General features: G+C 46.8%; 2 protein-coding genes across 4 annotated transcripts in view; one reads left to right on the top strand and one right to left on the bottom strand.

The window, feature by feature from the left end:
• The window catches only part of col4a4 (collagen, type IV, alpha 4), a 33,383-nt gene extending 22,101 nt beyond the window's left edge, over positions 1 to 11,282 (top strand). Inside the window, exons 22-48 of one of the 2 annotated variants that reach the window (XM_047335471.1) lie at positions 167 to 327; positions 424 to 496; positions 830 to 936; positions 1,018 to 1,201; positions 1,280 to 1,348; positions 1,446 to 1,553; positions 2,317 to 2,385; positions 2,569 to 2,718; positions 2,818 to 2,979; positions 3,083 to 3,250; positions 3,336 to 3,515; positions 3,691 to 3,798; positions 4,091 to 4,269; positions 4,506 to 4,569; positions 4,650 to 4,724; positions 4,812 to 4,919; positions 5,357 to 5,464; positions 5,750 to 5,821; positions 6,035 to 6,163; positions 6,302 to 6,409; positions 6,499 to 6,654; positions 7,038 to 7,100; positions 7,233 to 7,286; positions 7,418 to 7,534; positions 8,096 to 8,284; positions 8,988 to 9,271; positions 9,825 to 11,282. In XM_047335471.1, the coding sequence (XP_047191427.1) occupies positions 167 to 327; positions 424 to 496; positions 830 to 936; positions 1,018 to 1,201; positions 1,280 to 1,348; positions 1,446 to 1,553; positions 2,317 to 2,385; positions 2,569 to 2,718; positions 2,818 to 2,979; positions 3,083 to 3,250; positions 3,336 to 3,515; positions 3,691 to 3,798; positions 4,091 to 4,269; positions 4,506 to 4,569; positions 4,650 to 4,724; positions 4,812 to 4,919; positions 5,357 to 5,464; positions 5,750 to 5,821; positions 6,035 to 6,163; positions 6,302 to 6,409; positions 6,499 to 6,654; positions 7,038 to 7,100; positions 7,233 to 7,286; positions 7,418 to 7,534; positions 8,096 to 8,284; positions 8,988 to 9,271; positions 9,825 to 10,082 (3,503 nt within the window). In that variant the 3' untranslated portion in view covers positions 10,083 to 11,282. Of the gene's footprint in view, positions 1 to 166; positions 328 to 423; positions 497 to 829; positions 937 to 1,017; positions 1,202 to 1,279; positions 1,349 to 1,445; positions 1,554 to 2,316; positions 2,386 to 2,568; positions 2,719 to 2,817; positions 2,980 to 3,082; positions 3,251 to 3,335; positions 3,516 to 3,690; positions 3,799 to 4,090; positions 4,270 to 4,505; positions 4,570 to 4,649; positions 4,725 to 4,811; positions 4,920 to 5,356; positions 5,465 to 5,749; positions 5,822 to 6,034; positions 6,164 to 6,301; positions 6,410 to 6,498; positions 6,655 to 7,037; positions 7,287 to 7,417; positions 7,535 to 8,095; positions 8,285 to 8,987; positions 9,272 to 9,824 lie in introns of both variants that reach the window. The other variant, XM_035621843.2, reaches the window with a different exon arrangement.
• A 2,856-nt stretch (positions 11,283 to 14,138) lies between these two features.
• Positions 14,139 to 24,000, bottom strand: part of exoc3l2b (exocyst complex component 3-like 2b) — a 26,899-nt gene continuing 17,037 nt past the window's right edge. For both annotated transcript variants that reach the window (XM_035621847.2, XM_035621848.2), the window contains exons 4-15: positions 21,203 to 21,468; positions 20,767 to 21,036; positions 20,492 to 20,610; positions 20,213 to 20,327; positions 20,015 to 20,125; positions 19,341 to 19,441; positions 19,135 to 19,251; positions 18,423 to 18,558; positions 18,142 to 18,264; positions 17,887 to 18,042; positions 17,668 to 17,789; positions 14,139 to 17,158 (exon numbers count right to left, since the gene is read on the bottom strand). In XM_035621847.2, coding sequence (XP_035477740.2) covers positions 16,864 to 17,158; positions 17,668 to 17,789; positions 17,887 to 18,042; positions 18,142 to 18,264; positions 18,423 to 18,558; positions 19,135 to 19,251; positions 19,341 to 19,441; positions 20,015 to 20,125; positions 20,213 to 20,327; positions 20,492 to 20,610; positions 20,767 to 21,036; positions 21,203 to 21,468 — 1,931 coding nt within the window. In that variant the 3' untranslated portion in view covers positions 14,139 to 16,863. The remainder of the gene's footprint in view (positions 17,159 to 17,667; positions 17,790 to 17,886; positions 18,043 to 18,141; positions 18,265 to 18,422; positions 18,559 to 19,134; positions 19,252 to 19,340; positions 19,442 to 20,014; positions 20,126 to 20,212; positions 20,328 to 20,491; positions 20,611 to 20,766; positions 21,037 to 21,202; positions 21,469 to 24,000) is intronic.

The raw sequence follows: 24,000 nt of genomic DNA, 5'->3' as shown, positions 1-24,000 counted from the left end.
CTCAGAAGCAGTGGATGGAAACAAGCCATCATGCATTAGACTTAGAGTGTACGGCTTGTCAGGTTTTATGGAAAGAACAGAGACTCCAGAATTCTTCCCTGCTGAACTCCACCACCAAGCTTCAACTTTCCGTGACTGTTTTTAAATCTGTGTCTGTGTGTTTTAGGCACTAATGGTGACTGTTCCTGTGGCCCTCCTGTTATTCTGAGGGGCCCCCCTGGGCCAGTGGGTGACACGGGGTATTCTGGGTTTCCAGGAGTCCAAGGAGCCCCAGGGCAAAGAGGAGAGAATGGTTTACCTGGAGACACTGGAGAGGTTGGACAACAGGTGAGTTACCAACTGGGTCACAGGTCAGGATCCCAACGCTGACAGATTGTTTCGGATTTGATTGGTTTTTTGATCGATTGATTGATTTGTTTGCAGGGTCTAGGTGGATTTCCAGGTGTCAAAGGGTTCAAAGGTCAAAAGGGAGATTTCATTGTGGTGGATATTATAGGTGAGTTTTTCACCTGTGTCACCTCTCACCACTAAAGCCCTTAAGTCAAATTATATTTCAGTCTATTTTTTAAATGTTTAGCGTCCCATTGGTTCTGTGCTGAATTGGTCCTAAATTGTAATATGATGCTCACTTGTGATGATGAGATGATCATTTGGATTTATGAAAAAGATGAAAACAAAAATGATAAAATAGATTTAAATAAATATTCATATGGGGGTTGGGCATCACCACCAACAAAACAGAAACTAAAAAAAATGTGGTGCGTGGAAGTCAGGAAGACAAATTCATGTGACTGTAGCCGCGATGTCTAATTTGGACTTTTGTCTCCAGGTGAGAAGGGAAACAGGGGCCAGCCGGGCCTCACAGGAAGACAAGGATTCTCTGGTAGAAGAGGACTTGATGGGCTCCCTGGGGTCCCTGGAGACCCTGGTCCCCAGGTCAGTCAGATGTTCCAAGTGAACTCACTAAATAGAGGGATCTCATTCTCGCTGGCTGAATGATGCTCCTTTTCTTTTCAGGGTGAAAGTTTCACAAGTTCTCCTGGAGACAGAGGCTTCCCAGGATTTTTAGGGCCAAAGGGATTACCTGGGCCCCCAGGTTCCCCTGGAGTAGGTGTAGTCGGTGCTATAGGACAGCGTGGGGCTCCCGGGGACCCAGGACCTCCAGGAATCCTTGGTCCCCCTGGGCCGAAGGGGGTTATTGGTAAGAATCAATCTGAACTCTCCTTTAAATGAATACTGTGAAATTGGTGACTCATTTGGACTTGTTTGACTCCTGCAGGTGACACTCTGCCTTGTGTATCCAGAAACCCCGGCCCCCCCGGGGAGAAGGGAGACACTGGAAATGCAGGTATACCTCACCTATAACAGACTGTCTGTTCACCTGTCTTCTCACCTGTGTGTCTGACTTCCTATTCACCTGTCTGATCAACTGTCTGTCTCTCCAGGTTATCCAGGACTCTTGGGACCTTCCGGTTATCCTGGCATCACCGGACCTGATGGAATTAAAGGAGACAAAGGACAGTCTGGACTTCCTGGACTACCTGGAAGACAAGGTACAAGAGCGCACCTGTCACACCTGTCTGATCTCTTTACATTATCTGTTACAGTATCTTTACATACACACAGGTGATAAAATTATGGAAAGCCCTGGATGGAGGCTCACTAACACAATATGTTTGGTTTTTCTTCCCTTTTCATTTACCACGCCACCACATGGTCCACGGGGAGGGCATGGAAGTTAATTAAGAGGTTGCAGTAGAGCCTCATGGTGTTGCTAGTGGGCCTTTACGTGGTCATTGATGAGGGTTAACAGTTCCTTTAGGAGCCTTCAGGGATGACTGATATCTTTTTGAGGGTTCTATTAGTCATTTGCAAGGTATTGTTAGTCCTTTTTTGGGTTCTAAGGATCATTGAGAAAGTACTACATGTAGCTTTGGAAGCTTAGCGGCTAATTGGAAGGTTATAGTGCTCCTTCAGAAGGCTCAATGAGTCTTTGAGGTTTCAGTGGACCTTTATACAGTCCCATAGGTCATTCAGAAGGTTTCTAGAGGGACTTGAGAAAGATTCTGGAGGTTTTAGGGGTTCTGGAAGTTGCAGTTGTCCTTTGTGAGGTCCAACTTTCTCGGGAAGTGTACAGCTGGCCCTTAGGGGATTTCCAGAGTCAGCAAAACACCAAATGAGGGAACATACTTTGGAAGAACACTGTTCAATAGACATTTTTACAACAGGAAGCACTGAAGATGTTCTAGAGGGTTGTGGTGGAAACTCACTAACTCACTTTGGTTCCCAACTGTATATCCTCTCCTGCACCTGCAGGACCTCGAGGTTTTGTTGGAGATACCGGAGAAGAAGGACCCGAAGGCTTCAGTTATGGTGGAGATCCAGGTATAGTCACTCTCACTATCTGGTTACTTTGTACAAGACTCTTACTTCATTAGTTCAGGTCTGAATAACAAAAAAACGTCCATTTGGTTGAACCACTGACTTGGAATGAAGGTGTGTCTGACTGAATCAGAGTAATAACTCTTTGTCAGCTGTGTTTACTGTATTGGCAACTGTGTAAACCAGGCTCTCCAGGGATCCCAGGCTATTCTGGACTGCAGGGCCAAGCAGGGGACTCTGAGGTTGGGCCTTCAGGACCCATCGGCTTCCCGGGACCACTGGGCTCTCAGGGACCTAAGGGAGTCCCTGGCCCCCCCGGCAATGATGGACTACAAGGTGAATTTGTGGATCTCGAAAGTGATTCATGTCAGAATATGTTGACCTGAGATAAAGCAGTGAGTGAGACTTATTCCGTTGTTTTCAATGTTTGTCCAGGTACCCTTGGTCTGGCTGGGGGCCCTGGACCAAAGGGTCAGAGAGGACAGGATGGATCCCCAGGAATAACTGGACCCCCAGGCCCCTCACCCAACTTCTGTGACATAGGAAAACCTGGTTCACGGGGCTTCTATGGCCCTCCGGGACCCATTGGACCCCCAGGTACTTTACTGCTTTAAGTCACCTTACTTCATATAGATACTTACATATACATTAAATCAATAAAATATTATCATGCATACGGTGACATCATATTTAATTTCAGGTTTTCAGGGGGAGAAAGGTGAGGTTGGTGCGTTGGGTCCACCAGGTTTTGGTCTTCAAGGCCCTGTAGGTAAACCAGGGTCTCCAGGTTTCCCAGGTTACCCGGGACCTCAGGGCTCCACTGGCCCCATTGGAGAACCAGGACTGACAGGCCCTGACGGTCAGAAAGGTGAGCTCTCCTTTGCCAGCCACACATCTGTGTTTAAATGATTCCTCATGACACAGTGTCACTGAAACATTCCCTGTGTGTTTAGGTCTGCTGGGGCCCCAAGGCAAGTATGGAGCTCCAGGGGCTCCGGGACAAACCGGAGCCCCTGGAGCTCCAGGGGCTCCGGGACAAACCGGAGCCCCTGGAGCTCCAGGGAGCACAGGGGAGAAAGGGTTCACTGGACGAGATGGAGCTCAAGGATGTGAAGGGCCTGAAGGAGAGAAAGGTAAACACTGAGTGATGCTACAGTACTGCTGCATTATAATCCAGAACTACTACTAAAAACGGTATATTTTATCAGTAATAATGGTTCCACTGCCGACACAGATGTTCATTTCCAGATGATATCACTTCAGACTCTTCTCCTGTTGTTTAAAAACACTCCCATGTGTCCCCTGCAGGCTGTAAAGGGGCCCTGGGGCCTCCAGGAGAGACCAAGTATATCTCTATCAAAGGAGAGGGAGGAAGGCAAGGACCCTCCGGCATCAGCGGCTTCCCTGGACCACGAGGTCAGAGCTGGTACTGTAGAGATCAGTGTCAGGGTATGATGTCATAGAGGAAGTGGTCAAAGCTTCAGTGTTGCACTCAAGAACTCTGGCTTGTTGTGTGAAGAGGAAGTGAGTTCGGTCAGGTCAAGTCACGACAAGTTTACATGAGTAGTTGTTGATTGAGTGATAGCGTTTGTAAGATCCGAGAAACATCAAGCAATAGCGGTGGCTATTTCCTGGAAATACATAAAAACATACCAGTGACATACAACTGATGCCCCAGCCTGAATCCTTTAACAAATCTACTCTACAGGAAGTAAAGGTGTGCAAGGAGCTACAGGTAAGCCAGGTTATCCAGGAATCAATGGACCCCCAGGCATCATAGGGCCTGCAGGAACACCAGGACGCTGCGGTACGTCAGGACAACCAGGACAACCTGGGCGTCCAGGACCTCCTGGACTCATCGGCTTCCCTGGAGAGACAGGAGATCCAGTAAGATGGACAATGACTTAATGGGTCAGATGTGAGGATATGTAGATATCTTAGAGTGTGAGAACAGAAATTCACACTCTCACAGTGGCTTGTCAAACCTGGGTGGACCATCAGAGGTCTTTCTTAGTGACCATCATTGTTGTAAATTTAGGACTCCACACAAATTAAGTACTAGAACTTTGCTTGAAAACTTTAAATGTTTACATATGCTTACCTGTATTTGTTTGTGTTTGCAGGGTGACCTAGGATGTCCAGGGGAATCTGGAGAACCTGGTCGAGAAGGGTGTCCTGGACAGAAAGGTACAAGGTTTAATCTGATGCCTTTGTTGATTCTGTTCTTTTGCTGTGCAGATTGTTGAGTAAAGATTTTTGTGTTTCAGGTGATAAGGGGGACTCTGTTGGTTCTCCTGGTCTACCTGGAGACAAGGGGCCACCTGGAGACTTTGGCCCGTCAGGTGATGATCCGGTTCTGGTTCTGTCTCTGCAGCAGTGGGAGTAGAGTGGAGATGAGTTTCTGTACGAATTAGCTGTTTCTCTCTCAGGACCTTCTGGACCGCGTGGAGATCCTGGAGGACCTGGTTTCATTGGGGCTCAGGGACACAAAGGATGCAAAGGGGATCCAGGCTACCGTGGAGACCTGGGTCAACAAGGTAAACAGGCTCGCCTGGACCTCATCATTATTTTAGCTTTACTCTGTAACGTGAGCTGTGTCATGTGAACCAGTAAAGTACAGGATCTGTTAATTCAGCTTGTTGTCATGACGTCAGAGCAACATTCACTATAAATTCTCAGATAGAGTGTATGAGAACCAAACTTTTATTTATTAGATCAATTAGAGCAGAGGAAATTCCAACGTCCTCATCAAATGTTTCGACCAGACCTTAAGATATTTTTGCACACTCAACCATTATATGAATATTGGCTTTTCTTGGAGGTTTTGGAGAAATTTCAAAGAAAAATTGGGCAAAGGGTTTGTTTGATTTCTCCAACTTCCAGATTGTCTGAGACCAAAATAATGGCTGGATTGGAGGCAAATTTTATTCTGTCTGTCTGTCTGTCTGCCTGTCTGTCTGTCTGGCTTATTTAGGTGTTATCGGTCCATCTGGTCCCAGAGGTCGTTCAGGTGGTTCGGGTCTTCCTGGCAATGCGGGCACTGATGGTCCTCCAGGACCGCAGGGAGGACCGGGACTCCAAGGTCAGACCTCAGATCTGCTATCATGTCAGGGGAATTTTATTTATATAGCAACAAATCATAAGATACTTTATCTCAGGGCACTGAGGGGGCTATCATGATGAAAGGGCATCACTTAAGGTAGCTGTCATTTCGTCCATCTTCTATTAATCTATGGTCTAGCCCATACTCTTCTAAATATAATGCCAGCCATACAGTACAACAGTTGTTGGTGGGGGTTTTTTTAATTGATCTGACAGATTACAAAATTTTAGTTTGATTACTAAATGATTTGTTTTGTTGCATTAGGTCCACCTGGACCGCTAGGACTTCATGGACTGGACGGACTGAAAGGGGTGAAAGGGGACATGGGGACCAGAGGTACCCACATACACAATCACCTGATAACCATGTGACCAAAGTAGAGTTTAGTAACTTCACCTCTATTTGACTGGTCCCAACATAAGTTTAGGTGTTGGCTCGGGTCCTTTTGTTCTGTTATGCTTCAGGTTCGCCTCGAGTTGGGATATTTCAAAGAGAATATATGTGAATTCCTGCTGTTGGTGTGAAACTTCATCATCTGTGTCTTGGTAGGTTTGGCTGTGCCGGGTCCTTCAGGTCTCAAAGGTCTACCAGGGGATAAGGGTCCTCAGGGTCCTCCAGGTCCCTGTGGTCCATCCCAGCCTGGACAATCAGGAACCAAAGGCCCTCCAGGACCCAAAGGTCTGTAGCAGCGTGATAACCCCCAGTGATCAATTGTTTTTGACCAGCAGTGATTTTATCAACAGTTTAATCACTAAAGATCAGAATTTTAGTTGGGTTCTCTACCGTAATGTGTCTTGTGTCTATGCGTTGCTGTAGGACCTCCTGGCACTTATGGATCTCCAGGTAAACCTGGACCAAACTGTAAAGATCCAGTCCCAGGCCCTCAGGGAGATCCTGGTTGTCCTGGACCAGATGGAGAGCCAGGTCGGTCTTTGAACATTCAGGTTTAATAAACTTATAAATCACACAGATAAATTGCACTGGATACCCTCTGACCTGGGTTGATGTTTCAGGTTGTCCTGGGGATATGGGGAATCCTGGGCCAAACCCTCCAGTACCTGGGGATGATGGAGACAACGGGGACACAGGGTACCGGGGGCCAATAGGCCTACAGGGATATTCGGGTCCCAAAGGATTTCTAGGCATTCCTGGAGATCGTGGAGTGAAAGGTCAGACTTTCTCCATGCATCAGAGATACATGACTTTCATCCTACTGCGGATAGATCCTCAATCTGAGAGCAATCTGATAACTCATTAGGTTAGGTCTAGTCAAGCACAACCGCTATCTGTGTTCAAAGGGTCAATTTATACACTGCCTGCTCTAACAATACTGGTTGGTAGTAACTACGATAGCTTCCTCCATTTTGGATTCTGTTGCTCTCTGTTCAAAGCTCAGCTCACTCGACACAGCCTACGAATAGTCGACAACACAAATCTGTAGGTCACAATTCAGCAAAGTGGAAAACTAAGACTTAACCACTGTGCGTGTACCCATTTATCGCATTAAACCCACTGATAAGGTGTGTGTTTGTGTGTGTGTGTGTGTGATCAGGTATGAAGGGGTCACAAGGTCTGATGGGTCTACCTGGTAATCGGGGTCCAAGAGGTTGTCCTGGTCCGGGAGGGCCTCCAGGACCAAAAGGATTTGATGGATTGGTGGGTCTAAAGGGAGAAAACGGAGGAGTCTCCCCCTGCCCCACTCATCCCCCTGCCCAACTGGGCCCCCCAGGTCCGCCTGGCCCTCCTGGTGACCTTGGAGAGGTCGGCCTCGTTGGAGAAATCGGCCAGAAAGGATTCAAAGGTGAAGCAAAGATTAATTTAGATTAATTTTCTAGCATAGCCCAGGCGAGAAACCACATTTGGCTGCAGAGAAAACTAACATCAGTTTTAGTGGTAGTGCTGTTGATCGTAAAAATGGTTGGTTTGTTCCAGGTATGAGGGGAGCTCCCGGATATGAGGGACCAATAGGTTTTGTTGGGCCCCCAGGTCCAGATGGATACCAAGGAGAGCCAGGTCTGCAGGGGGAGTATGGAAAAGTGGGAGTCAAAGGTGAGACCTCCACATGTCTGTGCTTATCTGCCTATTTGTCCACCGATTATTATTAGTTTATTTAACTTTATTTTGTTGGTTTACCTAAGTTCAGGGATTTAGAGAATTACACACTTACCTATACATTGTTTGTTTCTTCTGATTATGTTAGTTACAACTTCTTAGTCTTATGTTCTTGGATGAGTTCCATTTGAGTCAACATGGCTGAAGGATGTGGGCCACTACAGGCAGTGATGCGGCACTGCTGGCCTTCCTCTGACATTAAGTGGCCTATATGTAAAATAGCAAAATATTCCAAATCAAATGTGGGCCATATTTGGCTAAGATGCGGTGATCTTGGCAAGGTTTAATCTTGATGTGACCCTAAAGTGGGCCATGTGGTAAATGGTGTATATGGCCCCAATAACACGAAATGTGGGCCAACTTTGGCAAAGATGTGGCATAGTCAACAAGGGTAAATCTTTGTGTGGCATCGCTCTGGCTTTACTTTTGGGTTTGGGGTTCAGTTTGGGTGTGACTTGTTGTGTGATTTACCTTCCTGTCATGGTCCTTGTGTCTCAGGTGATCCTGGTCCAATCGGTGACCGGGGTATTCCTGGACAATCCAAAAAGTTGAACTCAGGCTTCCTGGTGGTGAGGCATAGCCAATCAAAGCAAATTCCCACCTGTCCATTAAACATGAGGGTCCTGTGGAACGGATACAGTCTGCTGTACCTGGAGGGTCAGGAGAAGGCTCACACTCAGGACCTGGGTATATATAAACACATCAAGACAGGCACACAAAGGTTTCTATGTTGTTTAACTAAAAATTGTGTTTGGCCTTTCTAAGAGTTAGGTCCACATACATTTCAGAGTCCCTGCCAACATCTTCACCACGTGATGCCTACTCTTCATCAAGCAGGACCTGCTCACAATAACCCTTAACCCCCTTTCAGGCAGGCCACCACTAAATTGTGTTGAATGTGGACTGTGTATAGTTTGGTTCTATAATCTGTCAAAATGTGGGCCGGTTCTCAAAAGTTCTGAACTGGTTCTACACGGTCACTGTCCTTTTGGACAACCAGGTCTACCAGGCCACAGGAACTCCCTGAAGGATCGACCCACACAGCTGCACAGTGTCCAGAGCTTTGAGCATCTCATCCTCTCTTGGTGTCGCTGCAGAAGCTTGTGCCGAACTTAGTGACAGTGAAATCTTCCGCCGCTGCCTCATCTTCTGGGAACATGTCAGTTGGTTTCAAGAGTACCTCAGTGTTCCCGTTATCCTCTGCAGTTCCTCCGGAGAACAACTCACATACCTCCACACACAATAACATATTCCAACATGAGAACTGATTTAAAGTCACCAAACATGAGTTTGATGTAGTGAAGCGACCCACTGAAAATCTCTGTTAATAATTGAATTAAATGTATATTTCATTGGTTCTTACACTAATACGTACTGACGATATTTCCAGGTCAGGCGGGGTCGTGTATGCGTGTATTTTCCACCATGCCGTTCTCCTCCTGTAACATGGGATCCTGCTCTTACGCTAGTCGTAATGACAAATCCTATTGGCTGTCGACGACAGCGGCCCTCCCCAGCATACCTGTGGGCGGACCCCCCATCGCAGAGCACATCAGCCGTTGTGTGGTGTGCGAAGCCCCTTCCTCACCTGTGGCACTGCACAGCCAGACCTCCAACCAGCCAGACTGCCCCCCCAGGTGGACCAGCCTGTGGACGGGATACTCTTTTCTCATGGTAGGTACTGTAGTACTGAAAGTACAACCAATTGTTGCTGCTAGTAATCCTAACAATATTACTGCTAATACGACTACTGCAGTGTTATATATATTAGTACCACTGGAGTGCTAGTAATGTTAATGGTACTGTTTTATTAACACTACTGATAAAAAGGATAACTGGTGCTGCCATTATAGAAAGATTATCTTGGTGTACCTCAAGGCTCTACTTTGGGCCCTGTTATTACCTCAAACAAGTAATGTGATCGGTCAGGTTCGTGTGTTTGTTTCAGGATAACTCAAAACGTTACAGAAAGATTTGTATGAAAATTTGGATTTGGATCCAGGAATTATTAAAATCATTCTTCAACGTTGCATTATCAGTTATTAGAAAGTCATTGGGAGTGAATGAGTATAAATCTTGCATGTTAATTAATGCGCATTGTCCCTTTTAAATAAAAAACATTATCATAATAACTGTTGAAACTAAACACTGATACCAGCAGGTGTAGTCATACGACTTTCAGCTGAAACAGCTCACCTGATGATGTCATTTCCTGTGGTTATCACAGCATACAGGTGCAGGTGATGAGGGCGGGGGCCAGTCTCTGACGTCATCAGGTAGCTGTCTGCCGGACTTCAGGGCCCAGCCCTTCGTGGAGTGTCAGGGGCCGCGGGGAACCTGCCATTATTTTGCCAACATCTACAGTTTCTGGCTGACCAGAGTGGACTTGAGCCCCTCCATCTCCAACAGCTCCTCCACCACACTAACCGACGGCTGGCAGCAGAGGGGGAACATCGGGAGGTGCAACGTCTGCATGAGGGACTGAGGGGGAGGAACACCGCCTCTTCCTGCACGAAGGAGCGGTCGGGCGCCTTTCGTTTACCAAGAAGGAGGTGAAGCCTCCATTGAACTCCCCCCTGCAGGACGGAGCGAGCATCTCCTCCACGGGGCGGACGCATAAGATGAGACTCGTTTATTTGTCTCAGTGAGGAGAGACTGTCACATTAAAGACAATGCTGCCAATCATTCAACTAATCCATCAACCAATCAATCAATCGATCCTGGTCAGATCATCAGGAGTGACTCATAGCAGCACAAACCATCAAACTGATTGACTTTGTCACAGACACTCAATGTTTTAGCGTTTCATTTTCGGTTTCACAACAGAGTCTGCTGAACTTCTGACCTGACAACATCATCAACCTCGTCTTTTTTCTGTTTCCTGATTATGAACATGTTAATATTTTTAGTGTGCTGGTTGTCAGTTTTGACGTTCACCTCTAGGAGGCGCTAATGTCAGAAACATTTTAATCTTACACATTGGAGCAAAACATCCAGCAACAGAAAGTTGAGTGGTTGTAACAGTTTCAACATTAACAGTGACAATTATTTTTTAGTCATAATTTTGTGTAAATTGCAAAGTTGTTTTAGCCCCCGTTTGTAATTTCAAACCTACGGCAACGCCCACGGAAACCAGCCGCGCACATCGCAGTCATAACCACAGGCTGTATATAAAGATGATGACATGTCTCTTCTTCCTCTTGTTGGAAAAAAATGAAGCTAAATTATCTCACAATCAGGAGCCGCCATCTTGTGCTGGTGACGTCATGTGGAGTCAGAGTCTGTGCAGTAGTGATCGTGGAGCCGAGCCGTGGTATTGAGGCCCCGCCCACACCCACACACACACACACCAATCCTGAGTCAGCGTCAGCCGTCAATCATGACGTATCTAATGAGAAGCAAAGTGATCAGAAACATGAACACGTGAACAAACATCAGTGTGATAAGAACTATGTCACATGACAGAAGGAGGCGGGGCTTATGACCTGTACCCCAGCCAGACACCAGGGGGCGATCAGGATGATTTGGCTTTACTTTTGGGGAGTCGTCCATCTTTATTTACACTTATTGATCATATCTCATTGCTCAAAGTTCGACACACTGTAGTTGGGCTGCAAAGATAAAAACACGTCACAAAAAAATACATTTGAATATTTTTTTGAGTAATAAAATTACATTTCATCAACATTGTTCTATTTGTTATTGTTAATCCATGTTGTTAATTAAAAGTTAAGCTTGTATGTACTTATTATTCATGTATGAAAGGGTTAATTTGTTCATTCGTGTTTATCACAGATCTGCGTCACTTTCTCTTTGGCGCATTTTAAAGTTCGCAGATCAAAACAAGGTTTTCATGCTACACATGCTGTGATGTCACATCCTGTGACAGCTGATTGGTTGGTGCGATGACGTTCTCTCATCCTCAGAGGACAACAACAAATGAGTGAACTCTAGGGCCCTGCCTCCTGCCCAACCAGAACTTCAGCTGACAAGGCATTCTGATTGGTCAGCTGAGAGGCAGTGACTGCGCGTCAGTGGTCAGTCAGTATTTTGTTTGTGTGAGAAGCTGTGAATATATTTGACATTGAACCTTGAAACTGAGCTCCTCCCTCACATCAACCCCGAGCAGCGCCGACGTCTGCGCCGCATTTTAACACCGAAACCAAAGCTTACGAGTCGTGACGACCTGGTGTCACGGTGTCGGACATCGTCGAGCTCAGAACCAGAACCAGAACCAGAACCAGTTCAGAACAGGCTCAGAACCAGAACCAGGAGCTGCTGACGTGACTTCATCTTCCACATTCATCCTGTAAAAATGCTTCTTCACTTGATTTGTTTGTGTTATAAATATAGTTTGCTTGAATATTCGTATGTTTCGTATAAAAACTTTATTTAAACACTAAAGAGATTTTCCATATTTAGAAAGTTAACGGAACAAACTCAAGTCAACTTTAAAAAGACAGAAAACAAGTGACTTCCTGTTTCTGTAATTACGAAATATATTTTGTGTGTTATCTGGTTTCAGTTCAGCCTCTGTATCTCATCCTGTTCCTGGTTCTGGTCCAGTTTCTGTTTCTAGAAACTGTTTCTAGGTCCTGATTCAGGTTCTGGTCCTGGTTCTGACCCAGGTTCTGATCCAGGTTCTGGTCATATTTTCTAGTTCTTGTCCAGGTTCTGAACAAGGTTCTGGTTCTGATCCAGTTTCTGACCCAGGTTCTGGTTCTGGTCCAGGTTCTGTTCCTGGTTCTGGTCCTGGTTCTGGACCTGGTCCTGATCCAGGTTCTGGTTCTGATCAAGGTTCTGGTTCTGGTTCTGATCCAGGTTCTGGTCATGTTTTCTAGTTCTTGTCCAGGTTCTGAACAAGGTTCTGGTTCTGATCCAGTTTCTGACCCAGGTTCTGGTTCTGGTCCAGGTTCTGTTCCTGGTTCTGTTCCAGGTCCTGGTTCTGGACCTGGTCCTGATCCAGGTTGTGGTTCTGATCAAGGTTCTGGTTCTGGTTCTGGTTCGGTTTCTGGTCAAGGTTTGTTTCAGGTTCTGGGTCTGGTCCAGATCGAGATCCAGGTTCTGGTTCTTGTCCAGTTTCTGGTCCTGGTTCTGGACCTGGTCCTGATCCAGGTTGTGGTTTTGATCAAGGTTCTGGTTCTGGTTCTTGGCCAGTTTCTGGTCCTGGTCAAGTTTTGTTTCTGGTCCAGGTTCTGGTCCAGATCGAGATCTAGCTTCTGGTTCTGGTCCAGTTACTGGTCCTGGTCCTGGTTCTGGTCCAGTTCCTGATCCTGGTTCTTGTCCGGTTTCTGGTACTGGTCAAGGTTTGTTTCTGGTCCTGGTTCTTGCCCAGATCGAGATCCAGCTTCTGGTTCCGGTCCAGTTCCTGGTCCTGGTCCTGGTTCTGGTCAAGGTTCGGTTCTGGTTCTGTGTTATCTCTGTGATTTGTAAATAAGTTTTAACTTAACCGTTTTATATTTCTACTGTAAATGTCTTCAGAGTATTTATTTAGCCTGAAATTAATGTCGGTGCTATTCGATGTTTCAATTGTTTGTTTTTATTTTATTTTGGTAAATGATGACACGGTGAGGCCCCGCCCCTCTCCATCCTCGCCAAAATAAAATGACTAAAGACAGTGATGTCATAGACGGATCGTTTCTTCCGTCAAACGTCCGGATGAAACTTGTTTCTGATGTTTTCTATTCAGATATTTTTTTCATATCAAATCTGAAACATGAACGCTGCAACATTTAACTACACTTCCCATGATGCTTTGAGAGGAGGCCTGCGCCGTTTGTTTAGTTTTGTTAAAACGTTGAGTTCAGGTCCGCAGTAAATCTGAAAAGTGGGTGTCAGAAGGGGGCGGGGCTTGAGTGTTACCTGAGGAGAAGGGGGCGGGGCTGTCGCTGTGTCTCCATTCTGTTTTTTATTGTATTTAAATCTGTCGGTGATATTTTAATCTCTGTATGAGGAAACTTCCCACTAACACTTGTGAAACATTTTACTCTGAACAGACGACTTCAATAAATCACATAAAACTTTCTCTCGTTGTTTTCCTCAACACGTCACAATTAATAAACACAATAATCCCAGATCACAATTAATAAGTAAAATATCTGAAAAACATTTGTAACATGGAAAAATAAAAAACACAGTTGTTTATGAAATTTAAACTATTTGATTTAAATTAACCTCAATAAGATTCCTTTTAAACTATTGTCATACATCAATCATTATCACAATATTGATAATACATTCATTAGTGTGTATATTAATATTGTCAATAAGTAAAACACAGATAGAATAAGAAGAACTTACCTGAGGTTTCCTGGCTGTTAATTATGTGAGAAACAGGGAAACACAAACAACTTCACAACAGACAAGCAACAGATATGTGTGAACATACACATTTAAAAGTGCAGCAGGAAATTGAAACAGAAAACTGGAAAAACAAAAAACATAATAAAAATATAAATGAAAAACACTGTAACCGCTGAAACAGACTTAAATTTTTTCCTAATTCTACATGAGATTTATAGAAAAACACAAAAGTGCAAGCTATGAGTGACGTGATGTGTTTTATTCTCTGAACACAAAGATTAATTTCATACATCCACATTTACATGAGAGACGTGAAGGACAGACACTCAGAAGAAGTGTTTGTGGTGAAAGGAGATCCTCAAATGTCAGAGGCGTCCCTGAATACACCAAACAGCTAATGTTTCTGGCGAGTGACGGACTGGAAGGACGACGACCAGCTAAAAGATATCAGAGGAACCGTTTGTGAGCTGAAACACACGAATGTGAGGAAACTTTAAAACGTGAGAAGGCGTTTGTCTGATGAATCTGTCGTTCTGTCCCCTGAAGGCCAACAGAGTGAGACCTCCCTCTCATAACTCTGAATCAACAGCAGATATTCTGCAGGAAAAGGTTATTATTCCACCAACAGAAAGAAATAATAATAATAATAATCTCTGAACCCCACAAATATAATAAACCTCATCACCCCAAACAGCTCCGACTATAATCACTGAATTAAATACACAATCAGCTGATAGAGACTCACATCTTTGTCTAGTACCTTTGATTAAAATCTCTTTTACCATGTGCAACAATAAAACTACAGATGAGCAGTTTTTTGTCATGAAGCATCTCCAGGTGCTGAAAAGAACCAGAACCGATCCTTGAGTTCATCCAGCGACCGGTTCTCTCCGGGTCCCGGTTTCACTTTATTGATCCGAGTGATTCAGTCCTCACGTTCTGGTCTTTGTCCCAGAATGCACTTCAGTCCAGAGTCCACCCCTCCTCCTCCATCCATCCACTTTAAAGTGCCTTTCAGCTCAAAGTCCAGAAATGTGCAGGACAACGTTGTGAAATCAAACAGCGACGAAGCGGAACACAACTCGTATATTAAAAGACACCAACAACAACAAATCAAATCTGAAATCACGTGAAGAAAAATCAAAGGGTGCAGGAGATTTACTACACAGGAAGTGGAAACACATGACAGGGATCAATACGTCTGATCGGCAGAAGTCACTCCATGACTCAGGATCAATGATCTAATCGTGTCAGATCACTGACGTCTGATCCGGTTCCATGAAGTGGCATCATGACGTCATGTTGTTTGTGATCATCCTTTGTTAGAAATGTTCTGAGAAAAACACAACATGGCTGACGTTCCTCTGAGTGCCGGTGGCGCTAGCTTGTTGGAGAAGCGAACAGTTTGCTCAGATTCATTTTTATCTGCCCAGTAACACCTGAACAATTCACGCTTTGTTTTTTCCTTAGATTACCAGCTAGCAACAAGCTAGCTTGGAGAGCTAATTAACAATAGCCTAAAGTCCCAATATGTTCCCAGTCTTTTGTGTTTTTTTCATTAGATATTGCTGTTTTTAGCAACACGTAGCATTGGAGCTATTTGTTTCTTTGGTTTTTCTGAAAAATCCGGGGCGAAACTTTCATCTTTGACCAAAAGTAAACCAAATAACATGAGCCACAGTCGCTATGTCACTGAATAACATGAGCCACAGTCACTATGTCACTGAATAACATGAGCCACAGTCGCTATGTCACTGAATAACATGAGCCACAGTCGCTATGTCACTGAATAACATGAGCCACAGTCGCTATGTCACCAAATAACATGAGCCACAGTCGCTATGTCACTGAATAACATGAGCCACAGTCACTATGTCACTGAATAACATGAGCCACAGTCGCTATGTCACTGAATAACATGAGCCACAGTCGCTATGTCACTGAATAACATGAGCCACAGTCGCTATGTCACTGAATAACATGAGCCACAGTCGCTATGTCACTGAATAACATGAGCCACAGTCGCTATGTCACTGAATAACATGAGCCACAGTCGCTATGTCACTGAATAACATGAGCCACAGTCGCTATGTCACTGAATAACATGAGCCACAGTCGCTATGTCACCAAATAACATGAGCCACAGTCGCTATGTCACCAAATAACATGAGCCACAGTCGCTATGTCACTGAATTACATGAGCCCCAGTCGCTATGTCACTGAATAACATTAGCCGCAGTCGCTACGTCACTGCTATCATTAGCCGCAGTCGCTACGTCACTGCTAACATGAGCCCGTCACTGAATATTGGCCCCAGGCGCTACGTCTAAATAACAGTCTCTCTGAAACCGAGCTTCCATTACGAGAACAAAGTATGAACTTAGTTTTGACATTCTTCTGACGTAACCAGGCCTCAAACACAGAATCTTATATATAACTGATAAATGATTTTAGATGATTTTCCATCCTGATATTAACATTTTGAACCGAAGAAGCTTCCAGAATCTTCTGATTTCAATAATGTCAAATCATTTGAGAAGTGAACCGTCTGACAGAGGACTTTTCAGTCTGGTTTCGTCCTCAGTCCTTCGCTGTAATGTCCTTAAATCATCATCATCATCACCATCACCATCATCCTCATCATCAATCATCTCTTTGTCCTTTTGTTTTGTTCAGCGCAGATTATTTTCATCAGGATTCCACAAAGCAAACATGTCAAGAGTCTCCTGCGATCTGGACCGTTTAACCGTTTTCCTCTCGTCTTTTCTTTGACGTGATGAACATATTTCTGGTGACGTAGCGACGGCAGCAGCACGATGGACAGATTTACTCAGTGATGGTTTAGTGGATGATGATCAAGACTCTTTATGGAGTCAAATTAATACTAGAACCACCTGTAGGAACCATTGGAACGTTCCACGGTCGGGATGCTTCGTGGAGGAACTGGCACTTCCTGCCTCGTCTCAGAGGACGTCGTCAGGGTTTTCCTGGACGGGTGTTCGGGTTTTGCGTCGGCGTGGTCGCAGCGCCGTGAAGCAGGACGAGGCGGTGAGCGCGATGCGGCTCAGGCCCAGGTTCAGGCAGTGGACCTCGGAGGTGACGGGCACCTCGGAGAAGAGGGCGTGGTCACGGGACAGCCGCGCCGAGCTGCTGCCGCCGTCGCAGCTCTCGATGTCCTTGACAATGTTGAGGATCTCCTGACGCTCCGCCTGCCGCGTCATCCCCCGGATGTTCAAAATGGCCGACACATGCTTCTTCCTGAGCACACAAACACACACGTGAACACGAGGCGTGTTTTCACAGAAGAGAGACCGCCAGGTGCAGTCGGCTGGTTCGTTCATGAGTCTGTGTAAAGCTTGTTCACAGGAAGTGATGAGGTCACGCGAGGGTGGCTGTCTGGACACTTGTTAGCTTAGCATTAACGTTTAAATTCATATCTATCCGGATGTATGGTGACATTTATTGGTTATATATTCTCTAAATTCACTAATGTTGTTGAGCTTGTTAGCTGAAATGTCAGAGCAGCAACGTCACGATCAGAGAGGAAGGAAAGTGTTTGTGTTTTTGCTTTGACTTGAGTTTTTCACACACACACACACACAAACACACACACACACACACACACACACACACTCTATATTGCACCCAGACACCAGGGGGCGATCATGACGATTTGACTCTTGTCTACAGTATTTCTCACTTTGAACTCGTTTGTCCCCGTCAGGATCCTGTAGAATGATGATTTTTTAAAATTATTTTTATTTTACCTGACGTCTGGAAACTCTCTGACCAGAACTCCCACCTCCATCTGGATGGACGGGACATCCTCCAGCTGGATGATCTCTGAGATGTGAGACAGGGCGCTGTCCAACCAGCTGGCTGGAGACTCCTGACAGACAGACAGACAGACAGACAGACAGTTATCAGATCTACAGCGAGCAGGACACTGAGAATCTCATCCTGACCTGTGACCTTTGACCACTGACCAGGTCTTTGAAGAGAACTTTGATCTGTTTGCCTTCATCCCTGAGGCGGCCGGCCATCCTCTTCCTCATCTTCATGGAGGTGCAGATGATTCTGCCTCGCATGACCGAGCGAAGGTACTCCATGACGACGCGGCGGTGGACCTCCGCCACCAGCAGCTGAGGGCGAGAGACACAGACACAGAGAGAGAGAGAGAGATGACGACCACAACAACAGGTGGTGTTCAGTTGTCCACATACTTCTGGACATGTCCCCACCTGGTACGGAGGACTGTCCATCCTGTGGAACTTCTTGAAGTGATCTTTGACGAGCGACTCGACCTGCTCCAACGGCTCCGTGTTGCTGAGCCACTTCCTCTTCACCAGCCGCTCAAAGAACGGCTGAATCACACACACACACACACACACACACACACACACACACACACACACACACGTGTAAAAACATGTAAAAACATGAAGCAGGGTTCAAGACGCACAACGGATATTCTATGTGTGTGTGTGTGTGTGTGTGTGTGTGTGTGTGTGTGTGTGTGTACCCTGATCTGCAGGTACAGACGTTCCGACAGGACTCTGACTCCCTGCTGCACGATGTGATCCAGAGCTTTGTTGGCTCGACGCAGAGAATCTTCACTGACCGACGGATCACATTGAGCACAACGCTGCACGAAACCTCTGCGCACGCACGCACGCACGCACGCACGCACGCACGCACGCACGCACGCACGCACGCACGCACGCACGCACGCACGCACACACACACACACACACACACACACACACACACACACACACACACACAGAGGCAGGAGTGTGTGACAGATGTTGACAGATGTTGACAGATGTTGACAGATGTCAGACAGACATATGTTGACAGATGTTGACAGATGTCAGACAGACATATGTTGACAGATGTTGACAGATGTTGACAGATGTTGACAGTGTCAGACAGACATATGTTGACAGATGTTGACAGATGTTGACAGATGTCAGACAGACATATGTTGACAGATGTTGACAGTGTCAGACAGACATATGTTGACAGATGTTGACAGATGTCAGACAGACATATGTTGACAGATGTTGACAGATGTCAGACATATGTTGACAGATGTTGACAGATGTCAGACGGATGTTGACAGATGTTGGCAGATGTTGACAGATGTTGACAGATGTCAGACAGACACATGTTGACAGATGTTGACAGATGTTGACAGATGTCAGACGGATGTTGACAAATGTTGGCGGTACCTCAGCGGGGGGCAGCAGTTGACCAGGGCGATGGTTTTGGACACGTATCCGTCCTCGTTGTCACCGAACATTCCGCTCTGCATCCCCTCGTGGAACATCTCCACTTTACGCTGGAAACTGAGATGAGCGAACAGGAAGTGAAACCTCCGCAGGCTGTGTGTGTGTGTGTGTGTGTGTGTGTGTGTGTGTGTGTGTGTGTGACGGACCTGTAGAGGAAGTCGGCCAGCCCGTTGAGGCTGCACTGAGCCACTCTGGAGCCCAGACTGCGGTTGATGGAGGCCGAACGCTCCAGATCCACCTGCAGCCTCTGAAACACAGACAGCAGGGTTGACATTGTCACCACTTCCTGTCGGGCAGCATCACTTCCTGTCGGGCAGCATCACTTCCTGTCGGGCAGCATCACTTCCGGTATGGAAGCCTCAGAGCGTCGGACAGATAGATCCACCTGACCTCCATCCAGGTGGTTTCTTCCCTCTGGACGTCGTCTGAACTCTGCTGTGTTTACTGAATTTATTTAGTATTAAAGCTTTTCCAGAATTTTTTAATATCTTGACTTGTTTTTCATAATTTGCACTTTTTTTTTTAGCCCAGCAAGATTTTTTTTTAAATTTGGTCTTTTCATCCCATGTGGCGGCCACTAGAGGGCAGCAGCTGCTCCCAGAGTAACAGTCGTGTGTGTGTGTGTGTGTGTGTGTGTGTGTGAGAGATCAGGAAGTGCTCAGTGTTGACTTTGGCTGCAGCTGAAGGTCGGACTCAGAAAACAATCAGTGTACAAGATGTGGTGGAATCCACCTTAATGTAACGACCGCCGATCTCTGATGTCATAACTTTATTTAAACAGACAGGAAGCAGTCGGGTCATGTGGGTGGGGGGGGTTCACCTGTATGACGGTCTTGGCCAGAGTGATGTGAAACTCCTCGATGTGAAGCGTCTCCATCCATCGCTGCTCCTCCTCGTCCAGGACCTGACTCAGCTCTGTGGTCACCTTCGCCTGCAGAGGGAGGAGCGGGGCGTCAAAACAAACACACCCTCAGCTGGTGCGTGTGTGTGTGTGTGTGTGTGTGCGTGCGTATCTCACCCTGACGGAGTTGAGACAGTCCAGCTCCAGTCGCTCCACGGTGTCCGGCGGCAGCAGAGGCTCCAGCTGCAAGCGACTGAACGGACTCGTGATGCACACGGTGCCCAGAACGTCCCTGAGACCACACACACACACACACACACACACACAGACACAGAAGCTTCATCAGTTAAATGAAGTGTTTCTGCACAATATATATATATATATATATAATAATATCATAATATCATACTTAATATTAAATATTGAATATGAATAAAGTCGAGTGATGACGTGAACCTGTCGTAGATGTTGTGCAGCCAGTCGAGCAGCGAGTAGATGTCCGTGATCTCCAGCTGGTTGTCGGTGATGGAGCCCAGTCGCCTGGCAACCGCCTGGTGGTAACTCTGCACATACACCTGTCGGGGTCAAAGGTCAATCGGCAGCAGTGAGGACCAAACAAAGTTTGACACAAAAGACACAAAAGGGGAAAAACATCTGGAGGCATAAAACTGAATAAGCAACTGCAGAGTCCTGTGGACGGCAGGCGAAACCATGGCGACAGCGGTCCTCACCTGGAAGGCCTGGTACCCCTCGGGGTAGATGGACACCACGTTCCTGTTGGCGGCGCCCAGGTCCTCCACCGTCCGGGCCCGGAGCCGGCCCAGGTACCCGTCCAGCTCCCCGGCCGTGAACTCCGCCCTCTGGGGCAGAGAGCCGTCGGCCGCCTCCTCCACCGCCTCGCGCCACCGCTGCTTCAGCCGACGGGGCCTCGGGCCCCCGGGGGCTGCGCCCTCCAGGCCGAGGGCCCAGTCCCTATCAGCCTGCTCCTCCTGCTGCAGCACCTGCACACACACACACACACACGCACGCACACACACACACACACACACACACACACACACACACACACACACACACACACACACACACACACACACACACACACAGAGGTCAGCGCGGATTCCCCTGACTCTCAGTGTCACCTGGGCAGCGGCGGCGGCCCCTCACCTGCACCACCAGGCCCAGGTTGGGCCCGGCTGTGGGGGCCCTCAGAGACTCCCGGACCACGGCCCACAGCTCCTTCTGCAGCTCCTCGTACAGCAGCTCCACGTCTTTCGCCTTCCTGCGCCCGCCGTCCTTCAGGCCCGGTCCGGCGGCGGCGTCCTCCGGCTGCGGCGTGCCACCATGCTCGGTGCACTCCTGCTCCAACTCCAGGATGTGGGAGTCGGCGAGGAGCAGGTCGCGCCTCTTCACCAGCTGCAGGATCTCCAGCACTGAGGGAGGACACACACACACACACACACACGTCAGAGTCACATCATCGGACGTCAAGACGCTCGGGATGGGAAACAGAGCGTCGCCGAGAAAAAACGGTGAGAAGGACAAAGTGACATCACGCAGCAAAGTTTGTTGCATCTTTCTCTGTGTTGCGATTAACAGTTTGAAACGTGACCGATGTGATGAAACAAAACGTCATCTTGGGGTTTGAGAAACACGGTCGACATTTTTCACCATTTAATGAACCAAACGACTAATGGATTAATCGAGAAAAGAATCAACAGAATAATCGATAATGAAAATAATCTTAGTTGCAGCTGTAGTTTTGACGGAAACTTTAGTTGAACATAAAAACACGGAGGAGCGCGACGTCCTCACGCGCCCAACGCGTCACCACAAGAGGAAATGAATTCAGAGAAACATTCTGAAGAGGAAAATAACTTTTAATAAAGTTTACGTGAAGTCAAACGATGCAGAGGATATGTGACTGTTCATCACAGACAGAGAGTACAGGAAGTACACGCACACACGCACACACGCACGCACACACAGGAAATTATGTATTTTTCTACATCTACTGCTTCGTAACAGGAGAGTTTTGTCAGGGCTGCTCTTTCAAAATAAAAGCCAGAGTGCGTGTAAGAGTGTGTGTGTGTGTGTGTGTGTGTGTGCGCGCCTGTGTGTGTGTGTGTGTGTGTGTGTGTGTGTGTGTGTGTGGTTTGTTGAGCGACAGTGAGGATGTGAGGTGTCCAGATGTTGTTGTCTTGCTCGTCCGCCTCAGTGCCGACACAGGAACACACACGCACACACACACACACACACACACACACACACACTCTTACACGCACGCACGCACACACACACTCACACACACACACACACACACACACACACACACACACACACACACACACACACACACACACACACACACACTCTTACACGCACACACACACTCTTACACACACGCGCACACACACACACACACACACACACACACACACACACACACACACACACACACACATGTGAGCTTACACACACACACACACATGTGAGCTTATACACACACACACACACACACACACATACACACACACACACACACACAGGCGCGCACACACACACACACACACACACACATACACACACACACACACTCCTAACTGAAACACAGCTCTCATTGTTTAGTTTCAGTCTTCAGAGGAAATCTATTCCAGCTGGGAGGATGAAGCCCCGCCCACCTCCACCCATTTCCTCATACCACCCCCCCACCCCCTCCTCCACCACGTCTACGCCACTGAACCATTAAAACCTTGTGACTGAGGATTTAACACCAGCTGCAGTTCCACTGACGACCACCAGGCGGACGAGATCTTACACTTCACATCTCATCAAACTGACGGGACGACGCTCGTCGCTTGTTCACTAGTGAACTCAACACAGGATTAAAACATTAGCATCTGTCGCGCCCCGCGCTCATGTAAGCTCCTGAACGCCCCGCGCTCACGTTAGCTCCTGTCCAGGTCTCCGCCTCTTTTAGCTCTGTGTTTGGGCTCCGCCTCCTGAAGGAAACATCTGGCTCCTCAGTCACAGAGTCACAGAGTTTCATTTCATTATGTTGAACTGAAACTGAAGAAGCTGCTGAGTCAGATTTTACCTGCTCAGTTTGGTGTGTGTGTGTGTGTGTGTGTGTGTGTGTGTGGACTGTAATGTGAACTGTGTTTCCACATTCCTCTCCAGTCGTTGGTCGGTGCAGCTGGACCGACCATCGACTCGAGTCCTCAGGAGATAAAAAAACTCCGTCAGTCTCTGTGGGCGGAGCTATGACGAGACTTTCTCCTCCATTTTGAGTAAACATGCGCGAGATGTTTTCTGAAACCTTTTAAGTCTATGCAAAGAAAATCTTCAGCGTTCTGTCAGACACGACTTCTAAACCTTCGACCACGGAACGTTCTCCTTCTTCTTCTTCTGAGGTTTATTGTCGTCGACAAACTAAGAGGTGGTGCGTTACCGCCACCTGCTGGTGGACAGAGGACAACAGCATGTTCAGTCCTCAAAAGGAACAAGTTCCAAACAAATCAAACTCTCAGTGAGTCGGACTCAAACTAACATCGTGTTCAAAAGGTACAAACTCTCCTTCGTCATTTTGACCTCAGGTTTATGACTAAACGCACTTTGTTTTGAAGAAACTGACGATTCGTCGGTTGCGTTGGTGTTGACCTGTCAATCATCTGCCGTCCCACATGTTGTCATGTGTTCCTGTCGGAGGAGAATATGTGATGAGGCCCTGAAGCCACGGCTGGTTCAAATATGTTTCCTCTGATAAACTCTACTGTACTTTACTGTAACTGACTGTATATAAAGATGATCACTGACTGTATATAAAGACGATCAGAGACTGTATATAAAGACGATCAGAGACTGTATATGAAGACGATCAGTGACTGTATATAAAGACGATTACTGACTGTATATGAAGACGATCACTGACTGTATATGAAGACGATCACTGACTGTATATAAAG

The sequence above is a fragment of the Scophthalmus maximus genome, chromosome 11 (assembly GCF_022379125.1).
Source record: "Scophthalmus maximus strain ysfricsl-2021 chromosome 11, ASM2237912v1, whole genome shotgun sequence".
In the NCBI taxonomy this organism is placed as follows: Eukaryota; Metazoa; Chordata; class Actinopteri; order Pleuronectiformes; family Scophthalmidae; genus Scophthalmus; species Scophthalmus maximus.
This window is presented reverse-complemented; position numbering and strand designations above follow the sequence as displayed.